At 41.8% G+C, this 27934-nt stretch overlaps 2 protein-coding genes across 2 annotated transcripts in view; one reads left to right on the top strand and one right to left on the bottom strand.

Moving 5' to 3' along the window:
• LOC132916557 (E3 ubiquitin-protein ligase MYCBP2) overlaps positions 1 to 27934 on the top strand; it is a 263362-nt gene that overhangs the window by 221552 nt on the left and 13876 nt on the right. The gene's annotated exons all lie outside the window — the stretch shown is intronic.
• Positions 1924 to 27934, bottom strand: LOC132916539 (uncharacterized). Its single transcript, XM_060976632.1, has 4 exons — positions 27149 to 27934; positions 5571 to 5990; positions 4643 to 4935; positions 1924 to 4162 (listed from the first exon to the last, which is right to left on the bottom strand). The coding sequence occupies exons 1-4, from the start codon at positions 27353 to 27355 to the stop codon at positions 2398 to 2400; spliced, it is 2685 nt and encodes an 894-aa protein (XP_060832615.1). The 5' UTR covers positions 27356 to 27934; the 3' UTR covers positions 1924 to 2397.

Raw genomic sequence — 27934 nt, 5'->3', positions numbered from 1 at the left:
GATAATTGACATTGAAACTACCAAATATATAAAAACGATAGATTGTAGATTGTTTTCTTCTATAATTACTCGACATGTGCGGATTTTGGCAAAGTTGAACCGTTCTCTTTTTACTAACATAAAAATATAGTGTACCTATTTAGTTTCATTCTAAGTATATGAAGTAGTATAATTTGTTCCTGATACATTTATCTAGGTACACATTACAAGTTGGTAATTCTAAAATTACCTACCCTGATAAAAGTGCAAATATAAGATGGCGAGGAGATCTTTTTAGAGATATTTAAGGAGATACTAAATTTTAATGGTACTCCAATTTGGACAATTAAACAAACATCTGTCCTCTTGCTAATAAGAGCGACGAAGGGTTCTTTCTCCCTTCCATTCACTTTCATGGATACTTTTCAAACATACACACATAGTTCTATTTGATAGAAATTACGCTATATTATGGTACAATTTTTCTGAAACTACTAAATCGTGTAAATTAATTTTCCTGCTACTTACCTTAACATTTCAGCGGTGGTCGATATTTTTCTCGGTTAGACTCGCAGACTTCTTCCCGTGTCACCGCGCTCTTTTTCTCTTTTGCTGAAACTTTTCTGGTTTTCAGTAAGGATCAGAGGAAGAAGGAAAGAAAGAAAGAAAGAAAGAAGTAGACAGGGAAAAAGGGAGGAACAGGGTGAAAGAGCCAAGGAGAGAGAGGCAACAGCCGTTTGAACATCAACAGCTGCATCGCAGCCCTCCCCAGCTAGCCGCCTTCTCTATTTGCTCCTCTTACATTCTTTGTGGAATAGTTTGGTCTCGCCGCGGATATACACACCGACTACGCCCAGAGAGAACGAAAGAGATTAAGAATATCTTTTTCGGGGTCTTCGGTGGCCGTCGAAACGACTGTTTTCTTCGGTCGTCTCGCTACTGTGAACGAAACGACCAGACGATGTTTCGTACGACTCGAGCACCACTGTGCCGTGTAGAATGAGAAAAAATATCCGTGTCGACCCCTGAACCCAAAACTCGCGTTCTCAAGCAAGAGAAACGCTGGGGCGCGAAAGTCTTGAACGATGCTGGAATTATAAAGCTTCTCGAGATAACGTAACGTCGTACGAAATTTTGGGAATTAAAGAAGTTTTTCTTTAGGCTTAGAACAGTGAAAGAGATAATTCTTATATCTCCGAGGTGAGAAGTAAGAGTATATGCTATAGATATATACCTATAGGGCTCCCATATTTTTGTGAGGTATGGAAGAAGTGGAAAAGTGGATTTCTAGGTCATGTGAATGTGTCGTGGTTACGAGAGTTTTCGAAGAATCTGGTTATGGAAGTTGCGAAATATTCCGTGACAAAATCGGTGAAGGGAAAGCAATGTTGCAACCCACAACTGCGGGATTGGTCCAAAGGGAAAATGTAGCAAGGAACTTTACAGGCGTAAGACATTTGCAAGGTTCGTAATTGCAAAGGTTTCCTATGGGAAAAACGACGTATAAACTCGGTGGATGCAAGACAACTGTACGATTCGTAGCTACAAGATTTCCTCGTGGGAAAGACAAAGTTGCGAACGTGCAACAGCGACCAGGTTCATGGTCATGGTTTTGTCACAGACAAAATGAAATTTCTTAGAAGTTTCTAGCTACTTTACACGTATAGTTCTTTTTATGGTTTTAACAAGTCGAGGAAGAATATTTCGAGGGAGTTGTCCATAACGATTATAGTTCTCACAGATTATCCAGTACCGTCACGTTATGTCTAAAATTAATTTCTGATGGAACGATTAAGAGTATGGCGGAAGTCTCGAGAGAACTGAAACTTGGAAATTATCGGAACTGGATATCGCATCCAGCTACATAATTCCACGAACTCGTGGAAGGCGGATCGAAGAGGAGAGCGTAATTGGCCGTACCGGGTCGAATGAAAGACAGAGGAGGAATGTGGAATACTTTTTTAATAATACCTGACGAAGCAAATATATATATATATATATATATAAATCTATGATACATTCGCGTCTCGGGGCCAGTCGTTAAATAAAACTCGTCTTTCATCGCTCGTCCAATTAACTATTTCTTCCATACAAACAAAAGAAAAGTTACAACGAAACCGAACAATGTTCATCCTTTCTATGAATTTCCCTATTTTTCTTTCTTTCTTTTTTTTTATACAAAAGCTTCTTAAACTAGTATCATAAAAATCATAAAAAGTGTTCGATTCTTACATATCTGGCACTGTTCCTCTTCGACGAAACTCTACTAACACGTTCGGTCACCAGGCACGAAAATCATCGTTGTTCGACGAACAATTATTAGGAAAAAAAAAAAAAAGAACGAGAGAGCACGATTCACTTCGTAGTAGTCTTGCCACTCTCGCGCACTTATCACAGACAATCGACGATGGGCGTTCGTTATGCCCTCGCCATGTTCACGGAATCTTGGTCGGGTTTGGTGGGTAGCGGTCTGTTGGCCATCTTGCTCGCTGGAGTCGATGTTTGAGGTTCGGGTAATTCCGAGTATAGATGGGCAGTCGCATCGGACGGTTCGGCGTATTCACAGAGCAGAGAATTGGGCCTTTTGTTGTTACTGGTTTTCGATCCACCGAGAATACTTTCGCCGAGAGCCTTTAAAAAACTCATGGGTCTGCCCTGATTTCTAGGAGCTTCGAACTTAGGACTGTCTGGAGGCCTGTGGTTTTCAGTCTTCGAGCTACCGAATGCTTGGTTCGAGTGATCATTGATTAGATGGTCGTTTACGACGTCTGGCGGCAATGGTTGCGGTGCTCTTCCAGCCAAAGTCGCCAGGATAGGTTGAGATAGTCTACTGGTACTGGGAACCGTCTCGTCACCAGGTAGTTCGGCGTACAAGTGATTCTGTTCGTTAGGCCTCTGATCTCGTGGCTCCGTGTATTCCGTCAGAGGTGGTCTAGGTTGTATTCCGCTGGGCAATAATTTCTCCAAAGACGGTGCTTTAGTACCGACACTAACGGAAGGTTTCGCTGCACCTCTGAGTCTCCTTTGTCTCGGTTGAATCACATCGTACGCGTTCTCCTCCCTGCCCGATGGTTGTCTGTCGTTGTTATTGTTGCAGCTCTCTTCTACTTTAATCAGATCGTACAGGTGCTCTATCATGTCCCTTGCTTGATTGTAGTTGTCAGGATCGTTCAGTCGTTCTCTGAGATCCCTCAGGTACTCCTCCGTTAACTCCTCGGGTAACGTTTGCGTCGCTTTGTTCTCGGTATAAGGATACAATCCTTCGGCATCTTCTTCGTCTTCCTCCGCCGGTTCTGCTTGAGTCTCAACCTCCAGAATCCGTGTCTCCGGCTGAAGTCCCGCGTATTCGTGCACGCTTAACCTGGATATCGACCTGGCAGAAGTGGCAGCGGTCATTCCACTGCTGGGTGACAACCAGCTGGCAAAGTTTATCAGATGACCGGACGTTAACTTTGGGCACACGCCACTACGGCGCATATACAGAATTCCAGAAGCTAAGATGACCACCAACACGATGAATACCGCTACCACACAGATCACTACGATGATCCTCTTCTCGCGTTGCAATTGCTCAGAGTCGCTCATCTCCACGTCGAAGTAACCCTTGTGCCTTGGATACACGTGTGGACCAACGCTTGGTGGACTGACGCTTGGCTCTGGCTTAGCAGATGGCTTCTCACACACGATATGACTGCCAGGACCACAGATAATTTTTGTAAAATTGCTCATGGACATGTAGCCCTGTGGGAGATTGAAACACTTGTCGAGAAGCTGGTCAACTACGCAGAAGCTCGAATCCATCATCCAGGATACAGAGCTGTTCTTCCCCGTCACTTCGCGTGTCCAACTGTCCAGGCCACATCTGCACTTCTCCTTGAAGTAATTATTACCGACTCTGGCAGAATTCACTCGTTGCGAGATCGCCGCGAATTTCAAGGAACCAGGTCTCGCTTTCTCTATGTGATTCCCCGTAAAGGAGAACTCGAAGTTGGGCGCCGATGTCGCGTCCACCTCTGCCATGATCGCGTCGGTTTCCAGATCGATGAAGAGATTGTAGTCGATGGCTATGTGATTCCACTGGTGCAGAACTATCGCGCCTTGGTGCAGGTTTAAGAACTCGTTATTGTTGAAGCTGACCGTGGCAGCGGATATGTCGATGGCGCCGGTCTCTACTTCGGACAACCTGCAAACGCGAGAGGAAACTTTGTCTTGAACTTTGCACATTACAGAAACTTTATCTCCAGAAGTTTCAACGTAAAGTTTTTAACTACGTTCGCGTGTTTTCACGAATGGAAAATGGAATTATCTCGCTTCGAGTTACAGATATTAATCTCTTCACTAAATTATAGCGTAATTAATTTTGCTTGTCAACTTTGAAACAAAGCAAACACGAGACATTACCGAATGGGATAAATATTCAAGGTGGAGGAAATTATATTAGGATATAATGCCGTAACACATAATTACGTTACGTTTTCACTACTAAAAAAAATTTGTTAACGACATTGCGATAGCACGTTATTTTTACGTTTCTAACATTGGAAAAGTCTGAGCGTTCGTTAACTGTAACGCACAACAGAGTAACGGCTTAACAATCGCGAGGAAGAATACAAACACGCCTGATCAAACAGTAAGCGAGACAAAGGGAAACGAGCGGATCTACCTTGAATATTGTATCGTGAGGTTGTCGTGGCCAGCCCGGAAGGCTCCCCTCTCTATGCTCTTCAATCTGACGTCGACGAACTCTAGGCTTTGGATTAACGCTCTGTCGCTGAACGCTCCGGTCTCGATCTCTAAGATCGTCGCGTTGCTGATGGTCACACTGAAAATCGTCATCGCGCAGAAGGCGTTCTTGCGGATCACCTTTGTCCAGATATCATCCATCCGAACCTCTGCAACTGCCGATGGGAATACCGCTGTCGGCAACTCCATGATTCTCACGGTTTGGAACATAATCTGCACTAGCCGAATTAGAAATCGAGATTATAGCGAATTCGTCGAAAACTGTTGCGGCTAGCCTGTTGGAATATCGCCAATTTCTAGCCAAACGTATTTCGCGTATGTATTCCGTTTATCGCGATGGATTTATGTTACGTCGAAACGAATGAGAAATATAAGAGCCATTAAAATGAACTGTGTCGGAGAAGTTTGAATTCTATTATTTTATAATGCATAATTCTTGTTATTTGTTGACGTGTACCAAAACTTCTATTAAGATTTTCAATTCAGATATTCAACATAGGTAAAAAAATAATATCACATTTTGTTAGTATAACGCCAAATTAAAATCAAAATTAAAATTAAACGACACAAAATTCACCATGAAAATTCTTTCGGATAAAGAATGGAGGAATCCTAAATATATACGAGCTTCACAGCAGCCAAACTGATTGAGTTCACCTTTATAAATTTTCAATTTCATTGCCCAGAAACATAAATAATATTCGATCTTTCAAAAAACGTATAATCACTTCCACGAATTTATCTCGGAAGAAATTCATATAAATGGTCATAAATCCCAAAGTGAATTCTAAAGAATGTCGTCACCTTTCTACTTTTTAATGTAAGAATTTGATCAGTGTAGACTTGACCTTGGTCGCTGGTCCATGTCTGCCGTGTTGAGAAGCTTCGAGTTTGAACGCGTTGCTGGACAGCTCCAGAGTGGGCACCTCCCTAATCGTGATCCAGAGCAGCCTGGAGAAGGCATTCGGTCTGATTCCAACGTTCCTACATCTCGATATCGAAACGCTAAGCGTCCCTCGGGAATTCCTGAACGCGTGGCTCTCTAAGATCACGCTGTTGCACTCGGACACTTCGAGATGCGTGTTCGGGGCGCTTAGATTCTGAAAGGCTTGCCTCTTAGCCACCAGACTATAGATCCCCGATACGTGGACTCGTTTCAAAGGCGCGCCATCCGCGAAAGCACCCGATTGGATCCTCAACTCCCTGCAGTGAGAGACCTCCACCTCCATCGCATCCGATGGAATGGTTCCCTCCAGTAACTCCACGTCCTAACAACAGAAAAGGGAAATAAAATTGGTTATTATAGTGTGTCGATCCTGTTGGTTGACGCGTTAACGGTGGAGAGAGGTATTTTAATCTTTGTGCCAGTTTCGAAAGGATGTAAAGGATGTTAGGGGCTTTCTAAATTCTCAATATTATAAGGGTTGTTTGGAAAATTTATACCTGAGTCGAGAGAGGTGGGACTTGGGTTACAATGCGGGTGAATGACGTGAGTTATCGTAGGTAGGTGTATCCTGGATATAAATCATGTTTTGCTATGAATCGTAGTCGAGAGCTGACTGATGATGCATATCTGATAAATATACACACAACCTGCGAGTGGACTGTACGTATAGAGAGCTTTGTGAGTAAAGGTAGTTGCACTTCGAAACGTCTCATTTCATACGTCTTTCAAAATTCATTCTCTTCGTTCTCATTTCATACGCGCGAGGAAAATTGAGAATTTATCGAGCGATGGATGATCGATATTTGTGAAAAACTAGCAGTGAAATTCAGATGACCTGTAATTAGCTATGTCAAAGCGAGGTTGAGAATATTTCCATTTTTATTGGCACTATAGATGGCCAAGGTTTCCACGTAATGGGAACAGAAGAGTTCAATTTCAACCGTCATAAAATTTATGTAATTGCAAATATCATCTTCTCGATGGGATTCTCCCTTCGCAATTTCGTAACGATAAAAAGAGAGGCGACGAATGGCTGAGGGAGTTGGGCAGAGGGATTTTAATAGACCCCCGGGAATAATTTCTCGGAATAATTTACGTGTTACGACTCGGGCGGCGATGAATAATAATCAGATAGTTAAAAATCTCCATAATGAAACGGAAGTCCTTTAGCCCTGTCGCGTTTTAAAATCAACAAGTGAATTTCTATCAGACTGAATTACCAGGCTAACTGGTTGTAGCAACTACGAAAAGAAAAAAGAAGAAAAAATACGAGAGAGAACAGGAGAAACTCGACGACCTGGAATCACTGACGAATTAATGTCGCGATTATTAATTAAACACTCCTACCATTCTCTTTTGAAATTTTCAATACTATTCGTTTTCTGTGTATGAAATTCAATTACCTATAATTAAGGTATATTTTTCATTCTGTCAGTCAAATGGGTATCGCGTCATTTTCAAAATGTCATTTTATCAAAGGTAAAAATCATATATCGTATGAAACTTTTCAGAACAGAAAATGCTATACAATTGTATCCGATACAACATGTTTGAAGTCCTCGGAAATATTATATCGATGTTAGACGTAGCGTGAACGAGTTCTTGGTTCGTCGAACGGGAGGTGAATCGATAATGAGACGGAAATGGTTCTGCGGGTCGAGTCCGCGTGAAAAATGAATCACGCGAATGTAACATGTACGATTACTAGGAATATCTACATCATTGGTTATGCGTGCAAGGTTGCGTATCTCTTTGTAGCCATCTTTTTTCCATAGTCAGATTTGTATTATATAACGAAATGGCGACGATCGATGTGCCGTTCTGTGGATTGCCATTTACGTGTCGAAAAGGTTTGCTAACGACGTTCTGCTCCCTTTGAACCAACGATGATGAAATGAAACGCAAGAACCGGTCTGGAAATTCGAATGTGCTCGCACAGCGCAAGAAATCGAATTGCCCCTGGTTCCTTGTTAAACAACGGAACGAACCAATTGTTTCCTCCTCGTTCTCTAATTGCTCGTCCACGAGGCACGTTTCAAGTGACTTTATCGTCAAAAAGTGTATTTCATAGTAGCTTCGTGCGTTCATCGAGACGCATGTAAATTTATTTCTTCGAATTGCGAGCATAAACGAAAATGAATCGACTGGATGATAGCGACGAGACCGGTGAACGTTGATTGAATTAGCTTGTTCGTCATCATTAAGCACGCAGACATGCACGCGAAGCTTGCGTTTTCGGTGACATACTAATCACGTTCTCAGCGAAAGAGAAAGAGAGAGACGGCGGGGAGCGAAATTGTTGGCCCACGACGAGTTACCTTTAAAAGTACTTCCGCTGACGTCGGCTTCCTGGCTGTTCCCCGCTATCTGCACGTTTGTCAGCGCGCCAGTTTAATGAAATGTTCGAACGCCATGCTAAGCAATAATTCCGCTGTTTCCCGACTTCTCTTTGAATTGTGTACCGAACGAGTCGCGTGTACGAGCAATTACCACCAGGGAACATCGATTTCCTCGGAAGCATCAACGTGGAAAAAGGCAATAGAAAAAAACAAATATCTGTCGTCAATCCTTCTACTCGTAACAAGTCGTGCAAGAAAAAATTCATGGTGTACAAACTCAAAATAGAACACAAGCGAAAGGATGTTTTTCCTAATGTTTCCAAATGGCTGGAAAAATGGAATACGTCTGTCGGTCGGCTTGGTTGTATCTCATTTTTCCTCGGATTCCCCGTACGCGTGCAACGTCCGTGATTTATATTCCAATCGTTGTAGAGTTTATCTTTGCAAAAAAAAAAAAAAAAAGAAAAAAGAAAAGAAAGAAAAAAGAAAAGAAAGAAAAGGAAATAGACGGAGAGACTATAAAAGGGGTAGAAAGCTATCTAGTAACAGTTTGGAATAGGTTTCGGAACGCTTTCTCACGTCGCTTGGACCGCGCAAACGTCGACTCTAGGATATCCCTTCTGGACCGACGTTTGAACACGATATAAGCCGCGGTAGAACTTGAAATTTACATGAGAAAACACGATGGCAACCCCAATGCAACGCGTCGACGAAACAGTATAGTGTCTATCGACGGAACGATAACGCTGAAATCGGGTCTGGAGTAAGGGGTGACGTTAAATCAAACAGACACGTAGAACCTTATTTTTTTCGACTGACAGAAAGAGGCAGACTACCTGAATTTCTAAAGAAGGAGACAGATCAGTTCGTCTCACAAAAGACCAAAACCTACTTCTGTGAACCTTAGGAGGACTCATTGTACCTGTTGGAAAGCAAAGCTGTTTTCGAGGAGTCTTCGCGTCGGTATTTAGTAAGTCTCTAGCGAGAAAATCGAGGTGTCGCGTCAGTTCACCGACTAAGCCTCCGGCAGATGATTCCTGTAATCCCTTAATACCCTCGTATCTTGCGCTCTGCCTATAGTGAAAAACTCGAGGAAAGATTCTAACGATCGTGGTGAGAACCTGTGGTCAGATCTAACGATAAGAAAAATGCCGACTTCGGCACGGTTACTCCTAGTGTAGATAGCTGTAACATATTTCAATATTTCTTTTAGCAATTTTTTATTTTCTAGTGATAATATGTCTTTATCCATTGGACACGTCTATTTCGAGATTTATATAGAAATTTGAAATATTAAAGCTTCAAACTTACTTATATACGTTTGGTAGATAAGTCTGATTGAATATATATGAGTTAATTGTGAATTTATTGAAAGATCATGAAAATTTGTGGAACAAAATTGCACATTCGATTGATCGAGGTTTCATTCGAAGATTATGCGATTTCTGCTACTTTCACGGTGGAACTTCCTCTTTTTCGGATCGGAATTTCCGACAATTTGTTTATCTTTCTCGTCGCGCTATTCTCGGTACGTATCCTCGCATTTCGTTTCTCTGCGAGTTTCGGAGGAAGGCCTGCCCCTTTTACCTTCGTGGCGCAGCTAAATTCGTTATCTGAGGATATTTTGGTTCGCGAGATATCACAACATCCATTGGAGAGTAAGCAGCCCAAGTGATTTCTCCTAGCGACGTCTTGATTCATTGTAATGCGTTTCGTGGCTTACCGGAAAGAAATACGATATTCTTCCATGGAAAGCCCGCGCAGGAGATAATTAAATAATTGTTGTTCTGTCACGGTTCTGGTAAATCACGCGGCCATCTGGTTGCACTAAAAATTCTCATCGAGCCCTAGGCTTCAGCTTTTCTTTGTGGAAAACCACGTCAAATGCTGCTTTAAAACATTTTAACGAAAAGTTCGATGTTTCACTTCCTACTCGTTCATTAAAAATATTACTTTCCTCTTATCCTGATTCGACTTAAGAAATCATTGTTAATATTTAGAATAAAGAAGTAAGAGTATAGTATAAATAAGATATCTACGACTTTAAACTCTACTTTCCAGTACCTAACTTTAAAAGCTATACGTAAATTATCGTAGCATTTTACATTTAAGATTTACGTCTGTCTTCGGCATAAAATTCACATTCTTTTCCTCTAAGAAGATCGTCTTTGACTTTTTCAAACTTATAAAAATGCCTGGGAATGAAAATAAATTATCCTAGAAATTAAAAAAAATCTTGAAGATTAAAATTAATTATTCTAGCCCCTACATCGTTTCCCGTGACACAAAACATCGAAACCACGAAATATCGCAACAAGTATCCCGAGTTTTCCTCGATTCTGAGACAGCAACTGGAAGGATCGCAGTTACCATGTTCCATGCGTTCACCAGTGAACCGATGATTCACATAGTCGCTCCTCTGTCTCTGCTTTTAATCCACATGCTCGCGATCTCGTCTCTTGCGACACGGTTAAATCGTTGTAACACAAATCCGCCATCTGTTTTTCTTATCGCGTCGCCGATTTCTAACGCAATTCTCCGTCACAATTTTCCACCGTGTGAGGCTCACCTTGAACTCGTGCATCGGCGGAGGTCGGGTGGAAAAGGCTGGCGTCGATCGGACGTCTTGTAGAAACGAGTTGTCGCGCGTCGACACGCTCGTTGCGCGGATTAACGCCCACGCGAATGTTAATTAGACCGGGCGAACCGGGACGCGAAACAAGCGAAGGAATGGGAACGGTGTCAGAGAATCTGCCGCGAGAACAATGCGGCTAGTGTGTCTGGAAGTCGCTTGAAATTACTACTCGAAACTTGTTTCTCGATTGTGAAGCCTGATTAGAGGAGTGCGCGTGCTACTATGAAGTAGTATAGGACGCTACTTCTACTTCGTGGAAACTTGCGGACATGCTGTTTGAGTGAGAAATACATATTTAAATAAATAGAGGAACTTTGTGGATGGATTAAGACAAATGTGTATCAGAATTAAGTAGTTAGGTCTTTATATAATGGAGGAGTTTTGATGTTGGTGAGAAGACAGTTTCGAAGAAGAATTGTTTTACTGTCGCTGTCTTGCGATTTCGATTTTTATCTCCTGCCTTTATATTAAGAAACTTTATAGATGTGTTTGAAATGGATCATCGTGGCTTCTTTTATTCTACTTGTAATTTTTCCTATGATATAGAAGCGTTATAATTTTATTCGTATAAGGAGTTGTCTTAAATCGGAGCTAAGTATTATTCTTGATAAATATTTCGACGCGTATGTTTAAACATAACAGTATATAAATGTCCCTTAATTACGTCCATTAGAAGAACACCATTCAAAGGATCGATGATCTTTCGAGAGAAATGAAATCGAAGAAAATATGTCACGCCAAAATCTTGTTTAGAGTATCAAGAATCTGATTGCAAGACTTTAGGCTCCAGGGAAGTATCGCGGTTGTGTTTGGTTTTCTTTCACGGAAAGCGAAACGCAAAGCGGAAGAAATTCAGATCAAGTGAACGAACCTGCATGAAATCATACTGACATTACACTTTACGTGAAAGATGAAGCCGATCGCGTGACGAGAAATGATCGAGGACAGGGTGCGGCGATGCGACTGCAATTACTTCCTGCTGACCACTCCTGACCCGTCACTCCATTAAGAAATGAACTCGAAACGGAACCGTCGAATTACCTTCTGTTTCGCTTATTACTGCAATCTTCGCATTATAAGCACCGTGTGCACCGCAAGCCACTACTCGTGTAAACCGTTTTATCGTGATTCGTTTTATCCATTTCATCTCCCTTGGACGCCCTGGAATCCTCGATGTTACCGCATTATGATGATTTCATGCTATCATCTACTCTCAAAAGTAATGGAATAAAATCCTAAATTGATTATGAAACTCTCCGAAGATACTAAAAGTTTCAAATTCGAATTTTCAATGTTGGTAGAATCTTGAAAAAAATTACTTGCACAAAATAAACGAACTATCACGAGTTTATTAAAAAGGAAGTTCTTCAGTTTGTTAATAAAACGGAACAGCATTGGAAAATGTTAACCATATTTGCATCTTGCAATTATAATAGCTGTTAGAGAACTTCGTTCTTTTCTTATTTGCCAAATAATTAAAAATTCCACCATAACTCAACTATTTGATTAAAAAATACACTCTGCTGAGAATTATAATTAGTCCATTGTTATTTTTCATAAAATAACGTTTGTCGTTTATCACTATAAAAAGTTCAATAAATCTACAACTTAAATAATTATGGAACCAAAGGGGCGATACTTTTAAGAGTTAAAATGTACGATTAAATGCAAATACTTAAAATCGCAATCGACGATAGAGACCTGTAGTAATATCAACAAGACTACCAATAACACCTGTAGGTTCTTCCTTTTTTCAGAGATCTTCTCAATTACGTTTTGCTAAGAATACTAAAATCTATTCTGTTGCTGAATTCTAATGTCCAAGCCATTATTCCGCCGGTGTCATTAAAATTTCACCACTTCTACTCGAGGAAAGAAACCAAAGAAAGTTGGAAGTTTATAAACACGATTCCCCGTAATGTATGATGGTTGACTCGGAGTGTCTTCACGGGTGCATCGGTGACGTCAGGCTCGGTGCATCGCACGGGAACAGCTGGGACGTTCTCCGAAATAAAGAGAAGAACGGGGCCACCAAAAGGAGGGAAAACTCTTCCTAGCAGTTCCCTGCGTAAGTCGAGAGATACACGAGGACACCCGTGCATTTCTCTACGCTCGATGAATGACTAAGACCGCTCTTAAAATTCGTGCCATTTCGCACGCTGACTCAAAAGATGAAACAGGGATAACGTCGGCTATTTCTGCACCTAGTTGCCAACACAAAGAGGAGCGGTCGAATTATGAACGGCTCTTAAACTCCGCCGCCGTAATCGTCTCTACGTCGTTCAATTAATTGTGGCGTCTTCGGTATGGATTCTAGAACGTTAAATTGCTCCGTGCGAGAGCAGGATAATATCAAATTTTGAAGACAATGGCGGATTTTTACTTTATCATTAGATGAGAATTATTTTTCACAAAGTTCAAGAGAATATTAAAAACCTTTAACAAACTATGGGACAGACTTGTTTATCTTCATAGACAAACATATTTTTTCACACAACCTAAGTGAAAATTTCAAGAGCAAAGAATGCGGAGGATCATCGACGACACAATTTGTCTATGAAATGTTAATGTTAAATAGACTACCGAATTGCCTTAATTACTCCAAAACTTACTTTCCATTAATATAACCTTACATAACTACATACTGTGCTTTATAACTAAAAAAAAGTCGAAAATTCGTCAGCTCGTTATCAATAGACTAAAGAAGCATGCAACGTCAGCACGCTGTGTTTGAAAAAAAAATTCTTAAAGGGATGCCTAGCGTACGGTGTACAGTTTCAATAGGGGAATGAAGAGCAGTGGTGAGGAAATCTTAGCGAAATAATCGAATTTAGTCGGGTCATAAGCGACAAAAGGGATGATGTTACCCTTAACCCGTAGGGTTTTCGCTTTTCGAAGGTTTCTGTCGTGAAGCGATAGCTATAGACGCGACATCACGATGTCGTCGTTTAAGGGGAGGTTAAGAAGGAGTTGCGTACGAGAACTAGCCGCCAGAAGCGATGACTGAGAAGAAGGTAAACAAACGAAAGAGAAGTCAGAGTCTCGCAAGATCTTGGCCCCTGAGGAGGCGAGGAAGGAATCTGTGCGAGTTGAAACTATACAAGGGTGGCTCGCTGCCTCAGGGTAAATAAACGATTTAAGACGGTGGCAAATGCACGGTGTGCTCGCGAGATCACGACGAAATCCACAGCGAACGTAAACGGGGAAACAAACGAACCATCAATTAAATTTGCGATTAAGCAGACTTTGCTCGGAGCTCGTAACCGGCGTTATTTGCCATGGAAAAATAGGCCACCGCGGATAGATAGGAACGTGTATACGGCGTTAAACAAAGTCTCATAAATTGCGGAGATAAATTAAAGCAGAAGTGAATTAAAGCCGCGTTGTTGAAAGACAACCGCGACTTCGTCGAAACGAAGCTTTTGATCGCTAAAACCACTCTGAACCGTGGAAAAATGGAAGCACGCGGATATGCCGCGATTCTTTGCCATAAAGGATTTCATCGTGCGAAAAAGCAAGGGCGGAAATTTACAATCTCCGTAGAAATTTACGGATACAAGCAAGAAAGGTGAGCGCGACGGTATAAATTACGAGAGAGAAATTATGTCGGAAACGCGAACGTTTGTTGGCAACGTCGTCGAGGCATCTGTACTACGAGAATACGCCCAGTTTGAATCGAGCAGCCAGCAGAAGGCGTTCGAAGCACTTCGAGCCGCGTTTCGAAGTACCGTCGACCCCCAAATTATACGGTTGAAGAAATACTCGATCGAGAAGATAAATAATTAAGCAGTATCGAGGAGCGTGTCGCGAATGCCGGAGAGCAAAGCGCCGCCGCAACCGGCTGGCATTTTAAGGCGTCTAGTCACGAACTATCGGCGATCCGCCGGCTGAATCGGAATTGAAGAACGACCGACAATGGCGTTCCCGTGGATTATAACGTGCGCTTCCAGCCCAGCGAGAACTAACGCTTCGTAGCTTGATTTTATGTACGAGCCACGGACAGCAACTGACAGTACGAATCAATTTTTTCTCGTTCACAGGAACAGAAGGTACTATACGCTCGTTCTTGAATGCTAAATCCGCCTGAGTTACGTGAACAGTACTTGTGTCTTTCCCCTTGCTTCCTTTTTTCTTTATTCCTCTCTCAATTTACGTGCGTGGAAATGGTGTTAAATTCGACAGATATAGAGCTTGAGTTACGTGGTTTTCGACTATGTTAAAATTCAGGCTGCAGTTTTAAAAATACTGTACCAAATGATAAGATCACAAAGGCGATGTATCGCATGGGAATTTGAAAATACAAGTTTCCACCGAGGGGATAATTGAGACGTAAATCAGGTTTGGCTTTTATCAAAAACTGCTCCAACGTGAAACGACGATAAGCGGTAATATGCTTCTCGTGTTTTACGCCGCAAGTTTATTACTTGCGGACCGTACTTTTTTAAGGCTTTCCATCGTTAAAAAAACTTGTTAGCCGTACGTTGTTTCTCTTATGATGGAAATTCGAGTTGATCTGCGGTGACAATAGGATCGTGAACAGAGAAGTCGAGTCGCTTTAAGAACAATGAAACTTTCGAAAGTTTCCGCTCGGTGGCGAACTTGGCGGCGAGTACAGAGGCTAATTGAAGAAACCTAGGAACAGACCTAGTAACAGACCCTCTCTTCTCGTCGAGGATAGTCAGTGTTTTGTAGTTGTAATTCAGCCTGAGACAATCGTAATCGAGTTATTCGAAATTCGGCTAACTCTATCCGGCGTGTTGTAGGTGTCTTCGTTGAGGAAGTTGACAATAGCAATCGATGATACTATTTACCAAGTAATATCCATAATTTGGTCCACTGTTTTCATCTTGATCATATTCAGTTCATATATCACGAGATAGGGAACAGTGTCCCTTAAGTGTGAACTCTAAGCAATTCTTCTTCAATGATTCATAAGTGGAATGGTTTTTCAATGGAAAAAGATCATATCGGAATATAAAATTCGGAGAATAAAATGGTTATAAATAGATAGTAGATGTTTATGCATTTATAAAAAATGTATAACGTAGAAAAATTCACAGAATACACATAATATGTAAAGGATATATAAACTATCCAAAGTATAGTGCTCATTTTAATATTTACTTTCCCTTTAAGGACGTTCCATACGTTGCTTTTCTTTAGTTATATTCAGGGTAATATAAATTTGCATAAAAATCCGCAACTATACAGGGTGCGCCGTTAGAATTCGGACAGAATTCAATTTGTAGTTCCCACCATATTAGAATTCAGATGTTTGTGCTGATTGACTCTGAAGTTAGTTAAATATGTCAATAAGTCTTCTATAACCTCAAAATGACAGAACTCGTTAAGCAAAACCCGGAATACGATAGAAGAGCGGCGATTATAGAAAGTCTTCGCGCCGGGAGAACGCCGGTCGAAATTATAAAATTCTTTAGCTACCCAAGATCGACGGTAATTTAATTTTGTTGTGGGCAAAACCAAATTTCCAGCAAGTGTTCACGTTTTGAGCGTTGTCTCAAGTGAGGGCGACGTCATGCCTCCGCACTTCTTCCAAAAAGGCGAAAGAATCACAAAGGAGGTTTATTTGGAGGTCCTGAAGACAGTAATAAAGCCGTGGATGGAAATTACGGCTTCTGGAAGGCCGTATTTATTTCAACAAGATGGCGCACCTGCTCACACAAGTCATCTTGTTCAAAATTGGCTCTCTGACAATGTGGACATGTTTTGGTCGAAAGATTTCTGGCCTCCTAACAGTCCCGACCTAAACCCATTGGACTATTACGTGTGGGGCGTTATCGAGAGACAAACTAATAAATGCAGGCACCCCAACGTCAACTCCCTACGAGCTGCTATCGAGTCAGAATTCGCGACAATTAAACGCGACCAGTTGAAGTCAGCGTGCTCGCGCTTTAGAGCAAGAATAGAGCAGGTCATAGAGGCAGAGGGTGGTTACATAGAATAAAAGTTCTCAGCAAGGACCCTTTAAATGAGATATAACAACATTTTCATGTGTTTTTGTGTATTGACTTAAATAAACAACTTTCTGCACAAAACTTCTTTTGTCCGGATTCTAACGGCGCACCCTGTATACTTTATAAGCCTACTTCCGGTGAAACGCATTCTTTTCGTCTTATCGCGCACCATAACGACACCTTAAGAGAACTTTATTCTCCTACATGTTTTTTCGTCTGACGAAGCCACGCATTTCACGTGTCTTAACATTTACATTGAAATACACGGTTCTTAATGACAAAGATAACAACGTTATCTGAATGATTTAAAACATAAGGCGAATAATCACACTATCGAAGTTTTTCCTTATACACGTGTTTTATCATCTTTACGACAGCCCACGCCTTTCTCAATTTAGGAAATGTTATTTAGGAAAGAAAATTTTAAAACGTCGAGCAGTATATCGAAGTCGATAAACGTGTTTTCGAAGCAGCGTATAAAAGAAAATTAGGTTTGTATTCTACGGAGGAGGTAGAAGAAGGGAGGCAAATAGAAAAGGTTGACGAAGAATGGGAAGAACTAGAATTGCAGTACGAAACATAAAGAGAAGTAAAGAGAGAGAAAGAAGCTAACAAAAAACATTGCAAGAGAAGGATTCAGGTGACGTAGAACGGAAAAGAGTGGAAAAGAGAAAAGCAAAGTATCAGCGAGGTTGATAAAGAAGGCAGAACGGCAGAGTGGAAATAACTAGGAAACAGAAAAGGATCTTCTGGCAATTGCACGGTCGTGGAAGCAACAACGAAGAAGTCAGGGTTCGAGTGTTCGACTTCTTGGTAAATCCTTCGTCGAGATGTCGAAAGTTTCTCTTTGCGAAGTGCTCGAAGTCGCGTTGGAAGATCGTTACTTGACACAGTTGCAACCGAGCGAACGCTCGACGAAACCGCAAAAGGGGTCTGGTTACTGTTCGCGGAAGCTACGGCGAATTTAAAATTCCAGTAGACGCAGGAAGGGAGAGTCATCGCAATCATTGAAGCATATTTAAAAACTGAAACACGGTATCGTACGATAAGGAAAGTTCACCATCGCACGAAACTCTCGAGGCTGGTTACCTCTTGGAAACCAGTTACGTCGTTTAAACTTCGAAAACAATTTTAAAATTCCCACCGCGTACTTTCCGAGGTTATTAATCTCTGCTGAATTCGTAAAATGGCGTGACACTAATGAGGTCTCTTAGTTTCCGTCGTTTAACGCGTTGCTGCTGGAGAACATAACGCGTACCTTGCATTATTTGTTAATCGCTTTCTGAATGTCTTTGAAACTTTAATCCTCGTAACTGTATTATATGTAGATGTACGCTCCATGATTTAATATTTATCAAATGGAAATGTGGGAGAACAGCCAGGGAAAAAATGATAAATATTGTTCGAGCGAAAATCACGCGATTTTCACGTTTCATGCATCGAATCGGTAGCATCATCCGTGAAATTGTTACAGCCAGTGTTTTTCCAATTCATTAAGCTTCGTTCGTTTACGAATAATACCTATTGATGCGGAATATTTCACAAGCATGAAATGCATTTTGTAAAAGTCGAGATCTGATCTTTATTTCACCAATTATCAATATACATTTTTAATATATTCTTCCAAAACTGTTATCCCTACGATTTACGAATTTCAATGGTTTATTTGAGGGATATAGTGACCTTAATCTATACCACAAAACCAATTTTTGTATGGAAGCAATATGAATATGTGAAAACTAATTTTATGAAAGTAAATATAATTTATAATTATTAAACGCAACATATTGTTTAACAATATAAAAATATTTCCTTGCGACAGGTTGAGTCATTGTGAAATACAAAAATGAATACAAGAAATGAACAATTAAGGAAGATTAAGTCGATGTACCCTTTTAAAAGATGTATAAAACATCTATGAAGATCTCTCTGTCATTTCCTTTTCTCAAACCAAGCACGATGTCTTCTAGATTAAACATAAAAAGAAAAGAGAATAAATATAAATCTATGTAATCAAAATGGAGCAACGAATTCCATCGAAATGTAGGAGATAAAAAGTCTACAAGGCGACACAAACGTGACTTTTACTTGGAAGAAAGAATCTACCGCAAAGTGTGTCGAGCAACTTCCGTTTCAAACTTGACGTACTCGAGTCAGCCTACTCGTTTAACGAAACCACGCTAACATTGCGTAAGCCTTTGGAATTACACGGAATACGAGATAGGTTTTCGAAGATGATTCGAAGGTGTTAACCGATAATGATGCCTGTAGATCGGATCGGCTAGCGCGCTTCTGCCTCTTGTTCACTTCGAATCATGTTGCGAGACGATGTACGTACGAAACGAGAGACTCGTGAACACGAGACCCCAGGTAGTCGAGGTTCAATGTCCGATCGATGGATCAACTTGCAAGCAACTCTCTTCGTGTGCTCGATGCCGCGTGCTTTCAACGTAGAAATTATGTGACGTGTTTGCGTTTATCAAATTCTTTCAAAAATCCTAGCAACTTGAACGAGCCTCAGCTATTTCTTCTTCGCAAGAAAAAGTTTCAAATCTTTCAACGATTCCTCGTTGCTAATCCTCGTAATTTCTATATACATTTCCAAATTCATTTCAAATTTTACCGATATAATCACGATAGTTAGATCTCATTGCTAATGCAATTTCAAAATATTAGGCGTAAAACAAGAAATATATTCACAAATAATATTTACAAGTTTTCAGATGCTTCGTAATCTTTTCTGCTTCACTTTATGAGTCTATGCATGGCGCTTGTTTTTCAAGTGCTAAAATAAAAAAGAAAGAAAATAATCCAAAGTACTCGAAATGCAATTAGTCAGATTTGGCAAACCAGAAGTGGGAAGATTTTAAATTCTATCCACAGCGGTATTATTTCATAACATCGTTAGCGGGCAGACCGCAAGAGCGGGGCCGCAAAACCACTGCATTACGCTTGTACACGCGTGTGGCGTAGCTAGGGGCGCCAAAGTGTGCACCCCCGCGATATCGCGTCCCATGAATTTCGCGGAGCTTGCAGCGCCGTGCTCGTCATAGGAATGCCGGAAGTTAATTCGTGGAATGATGGTGCATGCGCCGCCGCTCCTTCTACCCGCGCACGAAATTACTTTTGCCCTATCCATGTGGGGTCGCCCAGCACACGAAACTGAGAGATACGCGGATCCCCCACCATTATATGGCGCATCCTCTCGTCCACGCATAATTCGATTAATTGTTCGAGCATCCAGCCTTCACTGCGGACCTAACTGCTCCTCTTCGATAGATTGACACAACAGCGTCTCTTAGTTGCCATAAGTTCTCGAATGCATCGTGATTTTCTAATGTTAACTTTTGGAGAAATGTAGATAATACTTTAAATTAAAGTAGAATTATTTTTCATGAATTAATTGAAACAAAATTACAAATGAAACGCGTAATGCAATCGCTGATCCTTGATGGGTTAATATCGTTGATTTGCTAGAAGAGCGATACAAGTAAAAAAATAGATTGGGAATATGTAGAAAGTTTGAAGTAGAATATTATTAATTACGTAGAAGTACTTTGTAAGGACAGTCTTTTTTCTTCTGCAATTTAGCAAGTATCGTTTAAATTTTACGACTGTCTAATAGAATATCGTTCGTGTATATTGCTTGCTGTAAATTGTATTAATTGCAAATGTGTAACATAACTATATGATGCTTCTGACAAGCGTATCGCAGTAGTTCGTAAGCGACACCTAAAATCATGAATAGCGTCGTAGATTGTGAACTACTTGAGACACTCGAAAACGTCGAGTACCGTTCCAAAGTTAAATCTACTTGGATAATACGTCTGTCAGCAGCTTTGCCTTCGAATCAACGACGCTTCAGTCTAACTGCGACTAATTTTCAATCCCGATAATCTCTCAAATTAGACATCTAACGCGATAACATCGAAGACCATTAAGCTATTTTTTGCAATAAGATTTATGCGAGCATTTCAACAATAGTTACGTTCGGAAGGAAGCTGTAAGACGAGATCGTGCACGATAAAATCACGACAGACAGAGTAATACAAATGCAATTCTCACGCATTTCCTTGGTAAACCGAGCCCGAAACGAATTTTTATTTCCGTGGAAAACTTGAGAAACGTTTAAGACGGAAATGTGGGAATAGACGCAGAAAAAACTTGGGTCTGGACACGGTCGACCTACGTCGCCATGGGTCTGACAAGGTCATCGTGGTTGCAGCTGAGAACTCGAAACAATAAGCCCGTTATTAGTCCAGTTTCCTCCGAGGATACGTAACTCAGATAATATTCAGAAAAAAAGAAAGATGAGCGTAATAACGCGCTCATCAGTGTTCCTCAACTTTTCTTAAATGTCTCTTCTGGAGCTAGCCACGTGCCAGTGCCATCCATAGCACCTGAGAACGTGCCAACGTTTCGTATTTAAGACACGAGATATGTTTAAAATATAAACTGGTTACCTGCTGTAGATGAGCACTCGCCGTGAACGTAATAACGTAAGAGAGAAGGTTATACGTTATAGTTACTGTGACATTATTTTGCGCGACACCTGCTATGATGTCGGCACTTCGTACTTAAATTATGAAGAAAGTTTAGAATATAAAGATGGTGATATATCTGTTTTATGGGACAATAGAGAAGCTGAGAAAGTATTCCAACTTATGGCTGTGTTGGAGAAACTGAAAATTATCGATATATCGTTCATTCGAAAATGTTTCGGTGTATATCACCGAGTAATTTACAGAAACTTCTGTTTACACAAACTGTTACGAATCGACTGGCTAAACGTAGGGAACTTTAGCCGTCGTACAAGAGACTCGGTCAACACGCATATGTCTAGTATGAAGTTTCGATTGCGACATTTCCTTTCACGACGCCACGTTTAGATCTCGACAAGATCGCATGTTTCAACGATTGACAAATGATCTCAGCAATTATTGAATCCCTCCTCGGAATTGTAAAGCAGTAATTTATATCTCGTTATATGAAACATACTACTCCATAAATCATGTTTTCTTGTAAGGAATAAAACACATAAAAAAATCATACGAATTATAGTACTATTTGTATTAAATCTGAAGCCGAAGATTAAAGGACACTTCAAACTATGATCAATTAAAAATCTTCCAAATCTTCTCATTACTGTTTTAGACGTCGACATACCTCATGAATAATTCTTGCGCGATTTTGCAAACGTGTACGCGACGAATTGCATACGAACAGGAGCAGCAGTGAGAAAGTGAGAGAGAGAGAGAGAGAGAGAGATGGAGTAAGCGGGCCACTTCGCACGTGTGGCCAATCGCGATAACTCGAGTGTGCTCGCGGGGTGTTACAGAGAATTATCGTCGGGAATGAACGAAGCAGGATGTCGGCTATATCTACGCCCCCGAGCGAATTCTCCAGACAAAGCAGGCAAACCGCAATCGGGCCAGATGCGCGTGCACGTATTGTGTACCGAGGACTGTCCTAAAATAATTTATCTGCCCGCTGGGGATACACGAGCGCATCGTCGCCCTGGCTGATAATGCGCTGCGTATGCTGCAATCTCGATCCATGCGGTTTATTGGGTTATCGAAGTTATCTGGTGCGTTAACCAGCTTAGATCCAGCGTCAAGCTCCGCCAAAGATTTCCGTGGGCTTCAATTGCGATGACGCACACAAGATGAGGGCAGAGTCACGTCGAGACACGGAAGATCGTTACTTCGCTTGAATACTATGCGATATGCGATCGTGGAATAGGAAATAAGGGGTGAAAGTTTGTTTAAGAAATTGTTTCGAAACGAAGAGATTGATTAACGTTCGATAGAGTCTGAACGTTGATTTATCGTCTCTCGTTACAGCAGCCCTTCATAGATAATGGGAGATATTTATTGCAAGGAGCTTTATCTATGGTAATAGGTTCAATATTCTCCTAGTTTCTTCTCGAAAGTCAAAAATATCGACGCTGGATTATCCGTGGTGTTCGATAAAGAATTCCAGAAGGAGGCTGACTCTTATCGAGTCTTCACCGAGCGATAAATGGAGCACTGTGAAAGAGAAGAGACACAAAAAAGAGAAAGAAACGGGTTGTAGCCGGTTCAAATGGGAAAACGTGGCCGCGTACGGGGTGAGCGCCGTCCGGACGATAAACGACACCCATAATTTTTCCCCTCCGCGCCCCGTCATCGCACCACACAACGCACCCGCATGATTACGCGTCAGCCGCTCGGTAACACCCAGAGATTCGTCGTGGACCGAAGTGTAATTCGTTGAAAGAGCCTATTGTGAATAAATTGAGCCGGAGCAAGGATTGGGCAGCAGTCAGAGGCGAGGTTCGACGCGGTGTTCTCTCGCCATCGCGTGGTCCGTTTTGTGCGCATGAAATTCCCACCGCGGCCTGCCTCTCTCCCTCTGACACCCCGTGAACCGTCAATTTATTAATCCAACGACCGCGTTGGACGACCGACGGCGCGGGTATGAAAGACCTCGCAGAGGTGCGACCAGCTCTCGTGAACGCACGAACTGTCGTTATTGTTGTCGTTTAGTTGAAATCCGTGGTCCGGTCTATAGGTCACGATCGCCCCATTTTCAGGAATCGTCCGAACGATAATTGGATCAGATAATTAGACGACGAACTAACTGGTCGAATGTATTATTCTCCTGTATACATTGTACATATACATATACATGTACATATACGCAGCCTCGCGCTTATAACCGGGGAACGTTCGCTTCCGTTGTAACTGGTTGCTTTTATCGTTCGCACGACTGCACGCTCGTTCTATCCGATCGCCAGCTTTATTTGCCTTGCTTGTACGATCATAACTGTGCACAATCGTTATCGTATCGTATCGTTCGAAAGCCAGGAAAGTTGGACGGAATTAATCGGCGGCACGCGTTGACCTCGTTATTAATTGACGAGTACGCCGGTCCTGATCAGGCCATTGATATCGACCAGCAATTGAATTTGCGACACGCTGCCCGTTTATCAAGGAGAACAGCATAACACGACGCGGTATGGCACACGCCTATGCTCTATAACTGGAATCGTTGCGCTACAGTAATTTGCGGTCAACGTCCTCTCCCCGACGGTCGGCGATAAGGTTAATCACCGATTTTTCGAATCCAACTACGAACCAGTAGGAAGATCAAACTGTTTACGGGGCTGATGGGAGAACAATGACGCCGGTCAGACGCGGAGAAATGTGATGGAATCGACGACAACACGTTATACAGGGCGGTCTCTCTTCGTTCCTCGTACGACCGTCGACTTGCAGAGCTTGGTTAACCCTTCGGCCGGAAGTTGCGCGCGCCGGAAGCCACGCTAGGTTTAGGCGAACGCACCAGCAAACGATTTCGTGGGACCTATCGCGTCGATCTACACGAGTTTGCCCTTCGGCTCCGGTGCCTCTCTGAATGTATAAACACGAGGTTCGTGCCACGAGGTTCCTCGAACCGGCGTGGCGTTTAACTGTTCAGATGGGAATGACGGACGTGCTCGACTCCGCGTGCGTTGTCGAGGAAGTGTTCCCAATCGGTTTCTCGCTATCGCACGAGAATCGAGAATCCTGACGAGACGATCGACGCTTAATATTCAACAGGAATACGATTATCGATCGCATTGACGTAACGATTTGATGAATAAGATATGTATACGAATAAATTGGTACCATATGTGTTACCTAAGATAGATTTATCTTATCTTTGACTCTTCCGCGATAAAGTAATTTCGATTGATCGTGGAAGAATATAATTCGAGTCCACGGGTACTAAATCGCAATTGCAATTGTAGACTTAACGCTATCGTGATGTAACCGTTGCTTCCAACGCCATTGGTATCTCATTCAACCGACTATCATAATCGAAAGCCAACGATTAAAGAAAGCCTGACGGGCATTTAACGCAAATAACCGTACTGGGTCTGTAAATAGAATTAACGACGTTGGGACGATAAGTGACTGAATCGTGGCTGAATCTGATTCGATTAACAAGTAAATTTCATCAGCGGTCATCGCGGACGAACGATGTCATTGAACTAGAACCAGGTTTACGATACTTGCGACAAAGAAATAATTAATCGTCGATCGTTCCACTATTCTTTGATTCGAGACACCCGGTATACATTGCAATGCGTGTCACGCCTACGAGTGTCGCGTCAGGCGTTTGTCGGATCGACAGAAATTACTTTCAATCATACTATACATAGTCGACTCGGCAGCCACTTCACAGAGAAACCATACTTCGATGATAACAGAAGTACAAAATAGCAACATACCGATATTTCAATCGCGTATCAAGAGTTTTTAACGAAGAACTTCGATACGTAGAACTGTAAGGAGTTTTAGCATCGTTTACGAATTCAACTACATCTAAGAAATCGCTAACGGACCATGAATAGATTTCTGCATTGCAAACGTTATGTAGAACTGGTTATCCTTGCATTACCGTGCGGTACTCAGATCGAAATAACGATAGGCAATAATAAGGAACCCAGTTCACAGTCAAGAAGCGTAGCGTGCATCGATACTTAACCCGCCTATCAACCATAGAAATCAAGACCATCAATTACGCGACGCGTTATTACCATCTAAATACGATCTTCTTTCGATACGTACCATTGGCAACTTCAGAATAAAATCATTTGAGAAATGAAACAGTTATACTACATATACATAGTGGCTTTCGAAAGTATTCGAATATTTGTAGATAAGTACCTTCTATGAGTTATAATTTCTACATACATTTTGTAATTCTTATCTAATTCATCTTATAATTTCTATATATATTTTTCTCAACTGGTTTTAAATTTAACAGATATGGTCTTGACAAACGTGCCTCGTTACGGTGCTAATGAAGTTTCAAAAGATCTTGTGAAAAACGCATAAAAGTTCTCTATGGTTAAACGTTCAAATACTTTCGTGAGCCACCATATAACATCTAATCAGTAAGATCGAATTCTACGTTGTTCAGTGATATAATCCAATACCATTTCCTAGAAGCATCGGTTCGAAACTTTTCGCGAGCCATTTTCTTCTTGCTGGTAATTCCATTTTTGAGTTGACGGTTTTGATCGCCGATAGAAAACATCGCGTTTTCATCGTATCAGAACGCGGGCCAACAACAATAGCAATCTGTTATCCGGTTAGCAGCCGGTGCATCCGTTCTAACTCGATTCCAAGTTTCTTGCGGAAGTTCCAGCTTGAAGCTGAAGGTGAGAGAACGAGCCTGGTTGGCTCGTAACGAGTACCGTGCCACTGCTGGTCGGTGGATCGCTTGGACTGCATCCAGCCAAGCGAGGCTGACAACGGGAACGGCAAGTGGGACTCCGGATATGTATAATGCGCCAAAATGTGCTCATAGGAGACGCCTGTACAGACCGTTATGCCTTCGTGTTTCCCATGTGCACGTTACTATGTGATTCCCGCCATATTCACGGACAAATGATTTGTCCGCTAATTCCTGCATTGGAGTACGATCCACATTGTCTTTCTAAAAACTTTCACCATCGACTGTCGTAAATGCTGGGTAGAAGCGATTTTCAATAATTTACGGTTAAATCAGAAATAGTAATCGCTTGGCAGAAATTGTACTATGAGTAAGGTATCGACTTATTTTGAAAGGAAAATGTAGAGATTTAGTAATTCGAAGGATGATTTGAAACTTCGTTTGTAGGACATTTGGAAAACGTTTTTCCGATTTGCATATTTTCTAATAGTATGTGATTTAATTTTAAAAAATAAAATCCAGAAATACCGAGTTTAAGTTTAGAAAACATCCGGTTGGAAAGTTACGTTCGTTACAAGAGTTACTGCACGTGGCACAGCATACATTTACAAAACAGTAAATCACAGCATCGAGTGTGCAGGTGAGGTTGGGTCTGAGTTTGCGGTTATGTTATATATTGAATTTGGTTTAAGTTAGGCCAAATTTGAGTTAGAATTACGGTTAAATTCGAGTTTAAATTGGATTTGGAAAACGTTGTAAGCTGAAGACAAATATTTTCGGAACCTATCTATCGAATACTGTCAAAAGATAAGAAGTTGGTCAAAGAAGTAGCGCGTGATTAAGGTTGAAGTTCAAGTGTACGAGGTACACATGTTTCTAATATTTTGAAAGAAACCTTTGTTCTTAAGAACAAGGCGCTGCTTGAGTTTTGACACTATAGCAAGAGTAAACGTACTATTTAGCTAGACCGTGGAACCGCGAAAAGATTCCATTTTTAGATCGCGCAAGAAAGATCGTATATACGAGAGATGCTAACAATAAGTTATAGCGCGCAGAGCGCGAAGTTGGAAGCCGAGAGTTAGTCATCGGGCGCGCATTTGCGTCGCACGTTTCCAGCATCGTTATTATGGCGGTTGTGAATTTTAGCGACAAAGATATCTACGTGTAACATGAATTTCAGCGACAGAGATATCTACACGCAACGTGAATCGGGACGTATAACATCAGAACGTATAACATCGTGACGATGGTATCTTCGTTGAGCATATCTGCATCGCGTGCATCGCAGGTTAGTCACGAAGAGGTACTTGTTTGTTTCATTCACCTGATCGTTGGAGAAGACACACTTGACGTTAACCCAACGGTGTGCCTTGACGGTACAGTTGCACTCGTCCATCGCGCATATTCCGGGCGGTGCACTCTCCACGTTACCAGACAGAAATACTAGACACCACAAAAACACCGACCATACGATAGCACGATCACACTTTAGCCCATTCAGGGCACTGAACACTCTTCTTCTGCCGCTCATCTTCGTTGATCCAAGACGATCCTCCGAGGGAACAAAAGGCCGCGTTGTTCAACGACCACGATCGATCGCCTTCGATTCTCTTGCGCGAAGATCTTCCTCACATCGTTTACAGCACACCGTTACTCGTACGCAAGGCACACTTTCATCGATCTGGATCTTCCTCGACCCCTCTTTCTCCTTTTCGAAATCGGTTACATCTGTCTCGATCGATCGAACACTTGAGAACTTTCCTTGTAAAGAAAACTTCTTAGAGACACACCCTGCTTGATGCTTTAATGCTCCGATACGAACAAAGGTCAGGGCAAATACCACGGATCGTTGGATTTTAGACTCTAGAAAGGTATCGATCGCTCCTATTCCTGTATCCTTTCGAAACAGGATTTCTGTCGAGTGATCCGGAACGCGCTCGAGGACAGGGAGATCAGAAGTGGACGGAAAACTGCTCGAGCGGATACCCGCCGCGAGCTAATCCAAACACGCGCGCGGACGGCTTGTTTCCGATGAGGTGGGGCAACTAGAAGCCAGCTGACGCGATCATGACGGAGGTTGCTTTCAAACTGTGGTCGGTGGCATGCACGA

The sequence above is a fragment of the Bombus pascuorum genome, chromosome 2, assembly GCF_905332965.1.
Source record: "Bombus pascuorum chromosome 2, iyBomPasc1.1, whole genome shotgun sequence".
Classification (NCBI taxonomy): domain Eukaryota; kingdom Metazoa; phylum Arthropoda; class Insecta; order Hymenoptera; family Apidae; genus Bombus; species Bombus pascuorum.
This window is presented reverse-complemented; position numbering and strand designations above follow the sequence as displayed.